This window comes from Trachurus trachurus (assembly GCF_905171665.1).
Source record: "Trachurus trachurus genome assembly, chromosome: 18".
NCBI classification, from domain to species: Eukaryota; Metazoa; Chordata; class Actinopteri; order Carangiformes; family Carangidae; genus Trachurus; species Trachurus trachurus.
The window spans coordinates 26,923,921-26,938,357 of NC_139909.1; the positions used below are offsets into that span (position 1 = coordinate 26,923,921).

A 14,437-nucleotide genomic window follows, 5' to 3' on the forward strand; every position below is an offset into this window, starting at 1 on the left:
CGCTGAGGTAAATATAGCTGATTATATTTGTGTCTGTATTTGACGAGTAGTTTCCACCTCCCCTCTTCTTCATCGGCTGAGATTCCAGCAACGCAGGTTGAGGATGATCTGTCATAACATATGAATTATGCAGCCGCGATACAGGGATTAGAGGCAATGTGGGGGTGAAGCCGAGGAACCTAGCCGCCCTCTACCCTTCATCCTTCATCTGCCATGCACTGCAGCTCCACACCTGTTAATAAAACATATTCCAGCTGAACTTTGATCACTCTTGCCCGCCAGAGGAGGAGAAGGTGCCAGTTTATCTAAAGTGAGACTCTAGTTGAAAGAGACCCCACATGCTCTGATGATGTGTTAATTTACACCTCTTGCTCGGGTGCGTGTTGTGTGAGATTAAAACAGAAAATGCCCATTAACAGGTCCAGATCAGACACAGAGGACACGAGCGCGCTCACATTCTCTGGCACTGAGGAGGAGGCTGCAAGTGGATCTATCTGACATGACAGCGTTTATTTGGGCTCATAAGGGCAGCGCTGCCTGAAGAGGCCTACTGGCACTAGATGTGACAACATTAAGAGTTTGACCTTTTAGATGTCAGCCCCGCGCTCACGCTGTGCCCATCAGCGGCGCTCGTCTGTCAGCAAATGACGAGAGGCAGCGCTCGGGCCAAGCGTGAGGTTTACTTGCAGTGATTTGAGGCAGTCCGTAGTGAACTGCGGTCGGCTGCGCAGGCTTATAGTCCTCACAAGGAAAACTGACTGTCACTACCTTAGAGTGGTAGGAGCATTAACACCGTACGAATGCGATGCCCGGGGTTGAAGAGAAAAGTCGACGTCTTTTTGATGGAGAGGAATTTTCCCCCAACTCATAACATCAAAATGATGAGAAATGTGGAGGGACCAGTATGTGGTTCTAATTGAATCAACAGAAGAAATAGTTTTCCAGCTGGAACGTTGTCCCCTATTCAACATTTCATATCCACGACAAGAATTTTGTGGGTCAGAAATTTGCTTACGTATCGTGCAGAAAAAAAAAAAAAAAAGTTGGCTTCGACGTTTGGCTTTTCATGCCTACGATTTGGTCGAAGCTGTTTAAATGTCTCCCCTCCTCAGGCCTGACGAGACCTTCCCCGAATTAAGAATCTCCTCCGTGTTTGATTTACATCTTGTCACCGCACTTGGACAACACGCACACACACACACCTCTAACCAATCACACCATCAGTTTCACTTTCCTCAGTTCACGGCATCCCTGCTCCCACAAGAACATTAAACACATAACAACAAGCAGAGACACACTCACAAACACATACACACACATTAAAGTCATTTTCTGCCGGCTAATTGTGATACACTGTGGATATGGGAACCAGATGCCATTCCCAAGTCAGTTTTCCAGTGTGGTTTTCCTATCCCCGCCTAACCTCTGAATACAGATTCCCCCGACGAGCACCAGCCACTTGTGGTCATCCGTTCCTGCCCATTCTGCTCTGATTACTCACATCCCTGTCCTCCATTAGTTTCCCGCCATGAAAAAAAGTTCCCCCGGGGCCCATGGTAATATGATTGAGGGTTCCCATGCAGAACTAACAGATGGAGGTGTACATATAGATATGTTTTTACTGGATGTCTTTCACTCTGTTCCAGGGTTGTGCATGTTTGAAAGTGAGTAGATTTCACTTCCAATGATGCCCGCAGATGGATTTTTTAGCGGCAAATGGCAAAATATGTATTTTTGCAGTCGTTTCCGTTTCTTTGCATCGGTGCATTTTCTTTATATTTTCGTATCCAGATGGGATATTTCATCTCACCCTCTCTCCGTGAAACGCTGTGAGAGCGTGGATGCTGTCTCACTTTCCCTGCACTGCACTGTGCAAAGAGAATCGCTCCTGCAAACAACTCTTTTCTGGTAGATTGTAAACTTTAAAGAGAGAGTTCAGCTGTTCAGGAAATATGCTCATTTGCCTTCTTGCTGAGAGTTAGATGAGAAGGTCAGTACTGCTCTGTGGGCTAGAAATGAAGCAGACGGCTACTGGTTTAGCTTAGCATGAAGACTTGAAGCTAGCTAGTCTCCCCCAGTCTTAACTGGAGGCTAAACTAACCAGCTGCTGGTGCCAGTGCTAGTAAAAATCCATCTGACTCAGAGAGAGGAAGACAAAGAAAATGATTTCCCAAATGTCAAACTAGTCTGGTGAGTCAGGTCAAACTGAACTGAAGCCATTTTGAGATCTACAACGCCTTTGTATTTTGATGCGTGGCAACATGATGCATCACTTTACAGTGTGAAGTGCGTAAGTCAGGATTTAAACCTTTCAAACCCTTTACTTTGGCCGTCTTCCCACATTTGTGGTGAGCAGCACTCCTCACCTGCCCCCTCTTCACTTACTCATTCCTTGTCAACACTTGGAGCCTGCAGGATTGCTTTGCTTAACTTCCTGTGTACACACATGTTTATTAATATTGTGTGGCTCTGTGAGAAAACCGTATGCTCATAAAGATGAGGTTGTAAAAGCGGTAGTTGTTGGCCTGGTGCTCTCAGAGATGCCAGTGCTCCAGGGTGAGGTGATTGGATCCATGTGGCCGGCTGTTGGAGCTACGGCAACCGTTGCCAGCCCAGTTGGCCCAGCTTCTCCAGCGAGGATGTGAGCTCCGTTTGATGGATTGATTTTCTGGACCTCCGCAGGTTTAACAGGTCGCTGTGATGAAAACGAATACGGCCGAGTCCAGACAGAGTTTACATGCAGATCCCACGTTCCTGACTTTTTGCATCTTGTTGGATTAAGTGGATATAGCTTCACAAGATCGTACCAGCAGCTCACAGCTAAACCCACAAGAATTACTCTGCTCATGTCAACAACAGCCAGAGCGATGGATACGAGCCAGCCTCTCTCCTTGCACTGCACAGTCAGGCGCAGCACTGTCTAGCTTTCATCCATCATGTTTCCAGAAAATTATAGGCGAGTAGGAATGTGAAAAATGGCTATTCAATGTCTTGACTTCTTATGTGAAATAAGGCTGACAGAAGTGAGGTACTTTTCAGAGGGTGAGTTAGTGTGAGAGTGAGAAGTCAAACCATGTCTTGATTGCAGGCTGTCAAAAACTGGACCGTAGCCTAGAAATAACAATGGGAATACAGAATTTGTATATTTAAATCAATCAGTCATCAGATCAATCACATCAGGATCATGCTTGTATTTAGAAGATAAAAGATCTCCATCAATCCATCAGTGGGTTCTACTGCTTATGTGTACAGGATCGTGGGATAGGGCAAGAGAGGGGTACACCCTAAATACGTAGGTTGCCAGTCTATCACAGGGCCAACACGTTGAGGCAAACAACCTCACTTAACCTCAGCCTTATTTAAAGTCACTCATATGGGCAATTTAATTTAAGATTCACCAGTCAAAGTATTGAAGTGAAGCTGGAGAACCAAGAGCACGCAAGCACAAGCACATGCAAACTCCACCGAAAGAGGCCTCAGGCCCACCAAGGGCTTGATATGAGAAACATCTAGAGTCCAATTCTGTTCATATTACATATGATATCATTTGAAAAGTCTCCTAGAGGATGGAAACCAGGTGCCTAGTGCCCAATAAATAATTTAGCAACACTTGAAATCATCATTGCAGGAGCTGCATGTACTGTACCACAGTGCCAGGATCAGTTTACTGAACATCAGTTACTCTTTCCTCATAATATGAAGTTAAGTAAGTTACATTTTCAAACATGAGTGGCAATGTTCTCCATGTTGCTTGCGGATTTGGCTCCAGTTGGCTTTGCCTTTTTATATTTCCCTGCAGACCTTTCCATATTTCTCCCCCACTCTATTTTAAAGGTGGCAGAGCTTTCCTCTTTTTTTTTTCATACCAACAGCTCATTCAGGCCATTACAGGAGACAGTGGTCATGGTTTGGCTCGCAGTGAGAAGCTAGACATGTATCTGGATAGAAAAAAAGCTTAATCTTGATCCAGTGGTCCACCAACTCAACAATATCATGCACGCAGGAAGTTCTGTTACAAATCATCTTGCGATGGAAGTTTGACATAAGTTTGCCCAGCGTTAAGCAGCAGAAGATGTGAGGCTTACCATCGACCTGATGTGTGTCATTTTCAATAAGTGGATATCGAGCTCATGCTTTGGGGCAGCTGCTATTTGTTCATCTTAACACATAGGAAGAACATATTTGATACTTTTTAAGACGTTTTCACTATAGGACTAATTTTTAAAGACTTTCGTCTGGGAAATACTGTACAGCAGTGAAATACAGGATGCACAAGGAAATCCAAAATTCAGACGTGATTTAAACTACTTTTAGCTTTCATGCAAATCTGTTCAAGACATTGTTCGACATCTTAGGAAAAACAACTTATTTGCTAACATTTGCTAACAGTAGCTAAGCACAAAAACACAGGGGGAAACAGCTGCTTACTTCTGTCTACAGGTTACAAACCCAGGCTTTACCAGCACCTCTAAGCTCAGTTCATTACACATAATAATAATAATAATAATAATAATAATAATAATAATAATAATAATAATAATAATAATAATAATAATAATAATAATAATGATAATAATAATAATAATAATAATAATAATAATAATAATAATAATAATAATAATGATAATAATAATAATAATAATAATAATAATAATAATAATAATAATATACAGTAACTCTAATTTTTACTGAAACCTCCTGGTTGCCTGGCAACATTACGGTATCTTGGCATGAACATACATGTATGAGGCCACTCAGGGATCCTGAGTAATTGCAGTGTATCCAGTGTAATAGATGACACTGTAGAGGGTTAATCATGTTCAACAAACCAACTGGCTAATGCAGCATGAGCAGCCTGATGAGCCATGAAGCACCTGCTGCAGGGCTGCTTTTGAAAAAGGGCCAGATCAGAAGCAGTAAAAAGATGTGAAAAGCATACACAGGTGCTGATTGGAAACCTTCCTCAGGGCAAACTAAAACCACAAAGCTACAGAGACGGCTTGACAAATAGATACCCTCTGCAGTTCTTCTGTAGTACACTTAGCTCCTTTGAAATAGTCTTTGCAGGAGAGCTGTTTAATAGTCTCTATAAAAGACCCTCACTGTATGCACTTAAACCCTTTGGAAAAGCTCCAGTGGATGCTGTCTGTCCAAGTGATGTGCAAATGATGGGCTGTATAATGAGCAGGTGCAGGCTGTGTAGTGAAATCATTGCCACATGCTACACGACCAGCGAGAGGAGGAGGAATACCAGCAAGATTTGAGCAAGATATGATTAGGTGTGTCAAATGCAGCACTCCACTTATAGTGGGGTACAAATCGGTAAATGCTGCTGACGGAAAAGGCTTTCCTTGATTGATTCAGTAGAAGATAGGAAAACGTTTGTTGTATATCAACCTGAGATTCCCAGCCAGGAGTAGTTTTACTAAAGGGGCTACATCTGCAGTTGCTTTAGTCTACATGTTCAGATAGTGGAGAATTGTTATAGTATTTTTTTTTTTACAATTTGAAAAGAAAATCTAACTTGAAAGGAAAAATATATACACAAAGAGAGGCACTTGAACGCCTCATGTTGAGAGAAGTTAGTGGGCATGCACAAAAGGTAAAACAGATAAGCTAAACTGATGAAATGGTTGAAAAAATATATCAGTGTTGATGACGTCTATTGGCCAGGATTCAGTTCATCAAATTTGATTCATTTATTTCAGATATCTACTATATAAATGTCTCCTCAGTTTCAGCTTGTTTATGTTGGTCCTTATCTATATTATAAATGAAGAAACAAAGCATAACTATATTGGTGAAAGGTGGAAGCTGAAGCTCCATGACTCACCAGCCTCTCATTATAAACCAGAGTAGTCAGTATCTAGCACCGGTGACCTTACCTTGCTTTTTGCCCTATTATGGAAGTTCAGCAAGGGGCTGATCATCTTTCACTTCATTGCTGTACCTATCTTGAAACAATAAGAATTTAATGAAATGCTAAATCCTATAAAACAGATTTTTTTTTTATTTCTCTCCACAAACTCAGGGTGCCCAGTCATGTAGTCCAGCAGTTGTGTGTGCCAACTAGATGCATTTTACAATGCCAGACATAATACGTTACGCAGGCTTGTGGAAAACGCTGCAGTGGGTATATTTATGTATTTCCTTGTTGCAGCCATTCATATGTTTGCAGTAACAGCTTGTCAATAACCTCCTATTGTCCAAAGGCAATTTTCCTTCACAACAAAAAAGGCCTGGACTGATTTCCTTTAGCTGCCCTCCGTTTTGAGGAACACATTGGAAACTTATTTGTCACTCTGGAATGCTTCTGCTTCATTATAAAAGTAAAAGTCACGTTGCCTCTGTTATTCCTTCCCCAGGGAACCACAATCTCAAACATTGTTTTCACAATGGCGCATTTTGTGTTTACAAGTGTGTTGTGGCTCTTTGTACGGCCAGTCAAGGAAGCAGCAGGACCACCTCCTTGGATGTGTGTGTGTGTGTGTGTGTTAAAGCAGCGCTTCCCATCAGCGTTTGTCTGCGGTTGTTGAAGCGAACACAGTTGCCTCACATTTGAATTAATAGCACGATGCAGCACACGTGGTCGTCGTGCAGGTTCACAACCTCATGACCACGGCCAACCGGGCCTAGCGCAGATCCAGTTGGAAACACATGCACGACTATACATAAACAAAAAGTTACAGATGGTTAACTATGCATCAAAAATAATGTCCAAAGACACTGAGCAGGCAGAAACCTGGCTGCAGCTCACTTCCCCCAGAGCAGTGTGGTAGATGTTGGCTGAGGAAAAGTGCTGGACTACCTCTGAAGCATTTCACTTTCAGACTGTACTGTTGTGTGCCAATGCAGTGGAAGCCTCTCTGTGTCTGCAAGCCCGCTATTCTGGGTCACTGGCCCACTAACGCACAGGAACAGCATCCAAACATTACCCTAATGTCATCAATCCATGGATTAGTGTCAGTGTACTTTTCTCTGTGTCTGATATCTCTGGAAACAAACCAGTATGATCCGGGACCAGAGGCCACTGCACAGCTATTACAGTACTACACTTGTGTCGGCGGCACGCTGAGCAACTTGTTCTTTTCATCCGGAGACGTACCTGACATTTTGACCGGCAGCCACGAAAGCAGTGATAAAGTTAGATGAGCAGAGGTTTGAAGTGACTGGAGAGGATTCAGGTCTGGTCTCAGAGACGAACTTTCTCTGTGACCAGAGGAAACAAGTAGTTTCTAATAAATCTGTTCCCGACAGATAGTTTTTCATGAGAAATACAGATTAGCATTGGCAAAGCAGTCTCTTTCAGTTTCTCCAGGGGCTCGTGAACACTGCTGCAAAGCGGGTGGTCAGTTAGTCACTCCGCTGACACCGATCTAATAGTGATTTTTTCCAAAGATAGCCTGTTTCCAAAAGTCCAACCTCAGAGGAAGAAACGGAGCCCAACTACTGAACTTCATCCTTCCTCTTTCGATGTTACAAACACTATTTATGAACGCGAGCTCATTAGGCTCAGGCGTATAGATGCACATCTCCTCATCAAATCTTCTACTCCAACCATGATCTTTAACCGAGCCCACCCAGGAGCCCCCGCCTGCTGATTGACAGACATTGGATGCAAAGCTGCTTCACAAAAACTGCAGCGTTTTAAAAAGAAAAAGAAGTGTTCCTCTTGTTCGGGGCACTCTCTTTTTTTTTTTTTTACAATGTGCTTTCCAATGCTTGGTTGGAGATTGTTGGATTTGATCCTCTGAGTAAACACGGGCTTGATTTGGGCCTGTTTTTGGTTTTAATTGTATGTTTATATAAGTCCTGCATGTCTACAATGCATAAGGTACTAGTTCCCAGTCTGTGACAGGTCATTTTAATCAAACGATGAAAGTGATGTCAAAAAGTACACAATGTTGGTTTCATCAAAACTCAATTTGTTAATCTTGTGATTTCAGCGGTTCCCTCAAAGTTCATGATTTTCATGTCTTGTTTGTTTCTTGGCTAACAAGATTAGTCACCCTGGTTTTTCACAGTTGGAGGATTTGTATCTAACCAAAGTGTGCCATGGCACCGGAACAATTACAGCAAACTGACATGAACCTTTGTTTGGCATTTTCTTGTTATGCTGTGTGACGTTTAAACCACCTTTTTTCTCTCTTTGTAGGGTCCCCCAGGTCCGAAGGGTGAAAAGGTGAGTCATTTATATTTTGGTTGATATTTTCATTGGTGTATTTTCTCTTCTGCTTTCTTGTTACTTTAAAGATTGACACCACTCTCATTACTTATGCTTAGTTAGAGCCAGTCTTTTCACTCAGCTCACCAACCTCATATTTGTACAGGCACATAGAGAGACTGTACCACCATGGTATTAATCTTCTTATCTAACTCTTGGCATAAAGATTAATATTTTCATTTCCTAAAATGTGAAACAGAATCATGTGAAATTCAGTCTTTCTTATCTGGCCCCTCGTTCACATTCACAGGTCAAGATAATAAAACTCTGTGTTTTTGCTTTCCTCATACTTAATTTGTCCATAAAGAGTTTCATCTTTCAAGTCCCTCTATAATTCACATTCAAGTCATCCTGACCCCAAGTCGGAGAGTCTGAATATTTAAATTCTCCTGTCGTTCACAAATCCACAGCACAGAACATTAATGACCAAAAGCCAGAGCCCTAGTTGAAGCCCTTAAATGCCTCACTGAGCATTCCTCCATAAAACAGCAGTGGAGCATGCAAAACAACCACACTGTCTCTTTATAAGTCTGCAGGATTCAGGGACAAAATGTGTGACCGTGGCTTTTCAGTGAAAGAGTAAAAGGCTGAGACCCCTTTAATTCAAACTATTCACATTGATAAAGTCCCTGAATTTGGGTATAATGAAAGTGCTTACATTTAAAATGCTACTGGGGAAGATCAAGGCCTTGTACGACCTAGCAATGAATAAATTGAAGTGTTTATTCACATTTTGTGTGAAGAAAGCAACAACTTGGGCAATAAGCTATTATATTTAAAGGATTATTCAGCTGTAAAAAACAAGAAATAATGCCAAATGACGTGAGAGTACAAACCAGAGTCAGCATTAAACACGGAGAAATAGATGATCACAGTTGTCATCTGCGTCAAGCTGCACTCTCTGGTAACTGATGATCTCTAGTAATGTGGGGTGTGGAATGACGTCGCTGACAAACGTTATGAATCAACATTGTCATTTGTTTTCTCTCTGTCTCTCTGTTGGTGTCCTTTAAGGCAAAAAAAAAGAAATCAGCATGACTTACAAAACCATATTAAAATGAATGTATGATCCAATCTTCCTGATTAGATGCATGTTCATGCCTCTCATGTGAACCACTTCATCTGCAGTTTAATGAAATGAAAAACAACTGTGTTCATTCCTTCCCACCCAAGACGAATAAAGCATCAGCGTGGCCGTTCGCAACTGTTTCCCCGTTAAATCTGCTTCTGGAGCGACTGCCCGATGAGAAATTAGAAAAATTCCGAGATGCTGTTTTATTTGAAATTGCTCAGGCATTACATTGACGCTCCCGTCCATGTGTGATGAGTTGTTTGGTTCGTTTTTACTGCTGTGGCTTAAATTGTCCCTCAGCCAACAGAGGAGTGGAGTGCATCAAATTAGACTTTTTTAAAAGACGTTCAGTTATCTGATTCTAGGCGGATTAAGGTCCAACATTCGGTCTTCCTCCACTTATTTCAAACAAAAGTCTACTTCTGGTTTGGTTTCACTCTAATGTGATAAACCCACAGTCTTCACCATGCAGGTTGAGCTCAAACCAAACGTTTTCTACTTGAGGAACAGGCTCCATCCGCAGAGATCTACCCCCAGAAAAGGCAGAAAGCCAAAGATCTCTGGGGCAGAAAATCTGGCCTGGCAGTGCAGTTCGCCCACACTCAGCCCCCCTCACCAAAACCCACCAAACCTCACACCACTGCGCTCTCTCTCTCTTTCTTTCATACTCAATTCATGTCAGTCCCTGTTATCATAAGTGATTTTACTGTCAACCACAATGAATAGCTGAGGGTTCCTGTATTATTTTTCTTTATCAATGTGTTCTGAATTATGCCTCAGTGATTTTGGTGTGAGCCTCGGCTTATTATTGGCACCGTACTTGGGTCTGTGTGTGTGTGTGTGTGTGTGTGTGTGTTCACTGTGCGTTCGACCCTTGCATTTCAAGACATTCTTTTTCTTCTTCTTGCCTTTTGCAGGGGGATCAAGGCGACCAGGGACCACGGGTATGCGGTTTACTCCAATTTCTTGTGATTAGCTGACGAATGTGACTGTGTGTGTCTCCCCCAGCAGAATTGTGGGCAAAAGGTTTGAGATGCATGAAATTCCTGGGATAGTGTTCTTCCCATCTGGCCAAATACAACAAGCATTTCAGCACTGCTTATTTCTACAACAAAAGAGGGCAGGAATACGTGCAAGATACCTTGGAAGGCACGCAGTGGTCTACAGTTCAATATATGCAAAAAACCTTTATTTTTACTTTTCGTCTTCAACTTGAACAACTTGTGCAAAAGAAATCTGCTCAATCTCAACTATAATCAAAAGCCAACAAGCTCTGTCTGTATAATTACTCGTGAATCACTTCACTCCTCAACGTGACATGGCGTATTCAGAGCTTTAATCATTTCCAGCTCTGTAGTTTGACATTTCTATCAAAGCGCAGCTTCTAAATGATGATAATGTGAGTGCTTTTTTGTGCTCGACAGCCTCTGAAATTAATTACTCTATCTCCACCTAACAGCGAGAGCAGCCCTCATTTTTCTCGAATATGTTTAAAAAAATGAACTTTCTCTGAAAAAAGCAGACTATGGCTGCGCAGGTTTGTTTAAACTAGACTGCATTAACCAGGGTCACATGTGCAGCGACATACACAGACTCCTCACTTCCTCTGTGTCTGCTGTCGTCATCAAGTGTAGATCGCACAGAGTCAAAGTTGCTTTGAATGCCGGTAATTGATTTCCGTGAGGGCAGAGAGCACGCAGAGGTTTGGAGCGCAAGGACAAGAGAACACGGCAACACAAAGGTCTGTCTTGTCACCAGAACGCCAGCCATCTCGCAAGTGGATCTGATCCCAATTCAGTCCTGGCGCCCACCCAGACGTTAGCAGTTTGCCGATTAACTTTGTCAGCTCTCCTCCGGGCCAGTTATGCGCGTCAAAGCACCACGTTTCTTATGATTTGGAAGTCAATACAAACGACCTTCCCTGTGAAATTTGATTAGTGTTCTTAGAGTGATACGTCTAATGTTACAAATGCAGCCTCCTCCAATGACGGCCAAGTTGACAGAGATTGTGGATCTCCGTGTGGCTTCACACTTTCACAAGATCTGAGAACACATCCCCAGCTCCGTGATAACCTTAGTTAATTTTTAATGACATAAGACGTATTGGATAATCACTGTAGTTGCAAGAGCTAATCTTAAAACCACTGCAAACAGTCAGAAAGGAAATATCTTTGGTCTTCTGTTGGACTGACTGGAAGTAAACTCTCCCCTTTTGGATTGAGTTTCTTGGGCTTTGTCCGTAATTTGTACCCTTTTAACCTCGGAAATGGAGTCATCTGTCTCTATCAGTTAAATGATTTATACTTTGGAAACAGCAGTGTGGCTGACAGAGTTGTAACAGGGACCAGCCAGGCCCTATTTGTCTTACAGAGTAAATAAATAAACTGTCCCCTTGAAGATAGCGTTTCATTAATTTCCAATTACAGCAAAATTGTCCACTAATAGGTACAAATTAACACACAGTCACAGTTATATATGAAGGACTGCCGAAGCATAAAAGCATTCTAGGTCACCACCAAATCATATTACCTCCCCGGAATGGCATATTGACTTTGTACATTAGATTAGCAGGTAAATGTAGTGGAACAGAGTATTAGAAAGATTTCCTTAATAAACGAAGGCATAACAGGACAAGTGCTGCCTGACCTTCACTCTATCTATCTGGCTGGAAATGAAGCTCATTTCATGCCCAGTACTGGCTGTGTGCAGAGAGTTGATTAGACCCATATGGAGAGACATGTAAACAACAGAGCATGTCAAGAATATGTCCTCTACGCATCGCAGTCTGCCAGATTATATCCAATCTAAACAGGTTTAAATTTAGAATAATTTTAAAAGACAGACTACTTGTGTTTGCATGCATGTTTTTCAAGAGGTCAAGTCATAACCTCTGTGGCCAAAGACGTGTAAGAGCGTAAGAATGGCCACATGGCTGACAGAATGTCCTCACAGGCGGCCACTTCCTCTGCCTGTTCCCCACATGTCGGGGTCAGCCATTTGTCGACCCCGAGGGTCAGTGGCCACATCCACGTGTCAAAGGTTAACCAAGCAACAAATAATAAATTGGCCAGTTTTGACAAACAAATGTGCGGCCACCTTTCCAGCTCCACTGCCGGGATATAATTAACTAGAGTTTACTGGCTGTGTGTATCGGCAAGAAAGGTGTGTGTGGTCCTTTTGAGCGATGACACTGGCCCCAGCTGTCAAGTAAAGGTTGGTGAATTCCTGGGTCAGTTACAGGAAAGATTCCTGAGATTTCACAAAAAAAAAAATCTGCCCTTGTTTGTCCAGTGCTTTATTTCTCACATCTTGGGATTTGACCAATTTGCCCAGTGTCCTTCCAAAATAAAGAGTGTGGTTACGCAATTTCCAGTATTTGACTTTTCAATCGTGAACAAAGAAGTGTTTTATAGCACACTGTTCGCACATGAAATCAGGAGCCTTAAATGAATTTCGCTTGAGATAAATTTGATGTATCAAACTAATGCCAAATCTGAGGCTTCAAATGAATGCATCAAAGACATCTGTAAGAAGGGCTGGAAATCCTCCACATACTGTATAGATATTCAGAGAAGACCACAGGCTGCAGTTGCTCTGGATGCTTTGTGTGTTTGGTGTGGTCAAGGAGATGCTGGTTCTGGCCAGTGTCCTACAACGGCTGCTGCTGATTGTTCTCATATCTTGCTCTTTGTTTACTACAGTTGCACTCATCTCGCTGCAGGCGAATTCATAGCATTAGAGCTCATCACTAAATAACCGACATCCGTTTTGGAGGAGAAAAGCAAAACAAAGCAATCTGTGAATGGTTAGGATTCTCTGTCAGCCGCCATGTCATTATCATTCTCACACATAGACATCAGCACGGAGGAAATGCAGGCTGAGCACTAACCCACACCTCGTCCAGCTTTTCTCCTCTTTCTCTCATCTCCTGCACAGCGAGATCAAACCGCTGTTTTGTTTGGTCAGATAACCATTCAACTTCTCTTCCCCCCACATTTCAGAAACACATTGGTCAGCGAGCTTGTCAACACGCTGTCGACCTGGCCGCAGCTTCTCTGCTGTCTCCTCTCAGCATATGTATCAAAATGATCGTAAAAGCAAGCATGCAACAGCCCAGTGAGCAGTGTGCCAGCCTGTAGATGCACCACAACACAGTTCCATGCCAGGACTCTTTGTATTGTCCGCTCCCCTCAGACCACAATCCCCTATATGGTTTTCCTTTTTTTGTCCTCAGCATGTTTGAGGTTGTAAATAACTTGAGAAATATTTGCGCTTCAATCCCAGTTACGCACAGAATGGCTATTGTCTGCAGTGTAAGAGTATCCATTGCACTGTTCTGCAGCAGGGCTGAATTCAATCAGCCTGCCTTGAAAGCCATGTTCCTAATGAGCCATACTTTTTGAATTATCTGTGGAAAACCAGAGGGATGGCACCAAATCCATGTTTGGATAGGCCAGATTTTTATCTTAAGCTTCAATATAGAAGAAGATTGATCTCTTACAGGGCATGTTTATGTCAGTGTGCCAGTCTTAGAGAGGAACTTTCATCAGCTCATTCAGGTTGGTTATTTATAGTGGAGCAAAACCTGCAGTTGATAAATGAGAAAATATGCAATCACAATCAATTTCTATCCCTTCTTCTTCCAAGTAGTTGTTGTTGCTGGTATAGTTTACAATAATACTGCCTCCAGCTTGTCTTGTAAACAAAATATTCTAGTTCCTTCCTACCCAGCAACAGTTGATTTTGAAATCCGACAGGACACCTGTTTTATCAATTCATGCTAGCTAGCTAATGAAGGAAACAGCTCCACAAGTAACTTTCCAGTGTAACACATTTAAAAATAAGGATCCTGTGAAAGAGCTCTTACTATGCATAGAAGATATTAAGTTGTATAAGCCAGAGTAACAGCTCCCAGGCAAAGAATTGTCATCAGCTGATGATCTATGTGGAAGCCATGCAGATAAAATAACTATTGTCATTAGGTGCAGTGTTGAGCTTGTTCTTCTAAGTATTCTAAGAGAAATGCAAGGTCAAGCTGTGACTTTGTTCTTAGCTTAAGTACTTGTTCGTATTTTCAAACCATATGCTTTTAATTTGAACGTCACAGGGGGAAAAGGCTTTTAGGATGAGGATGAACTTAT

The 14,437-nt window shown here is 42.3% G+C and overlaps 2 protein-coding genes across 6 annotated transcripts in view; both read left to right on the forward strand.

The window, feature by feature from the left end:
* LOC311001978 (collagen alpha-1(XXV) chain-like) overlaps positions 1-8,178 on the forward strand; it is a gene marked incomplete at its 3' end in the record, with an annotated part of 93,514 nt that extends 85,336 nt beyond the window's left edge. The window contains exon 4 of the mRNA XM_083993158.1: positions 8,156-8,178. Coding sequence (XP_083849284.1) covers positions 8,156-8,178 — 23 coding nt within the window. The remainder of the gene's footprint in view (positions 1-8,155) is intronic.
* Positions 8,161-14,437, forward strand: part of LOC311001770 (uncharacterized protein) — a 49,955-nt gene continuing 43,678 nt past the window's right edge. For all 5 annotated transcript variants that reach the window (XR_014596200.1, XR_014596201.1, XM_083992921.1 and 2 more), the window contains exons 1-2: positions 8,161-8,182; positions 10,214-10,240. The gene's annotated coding sequence lies outside the window, so the exon portion shown is untranslated. The remainder of the gene's footprint in view (positions 8,183-10,213; positions 10,241-14,437) is intronic.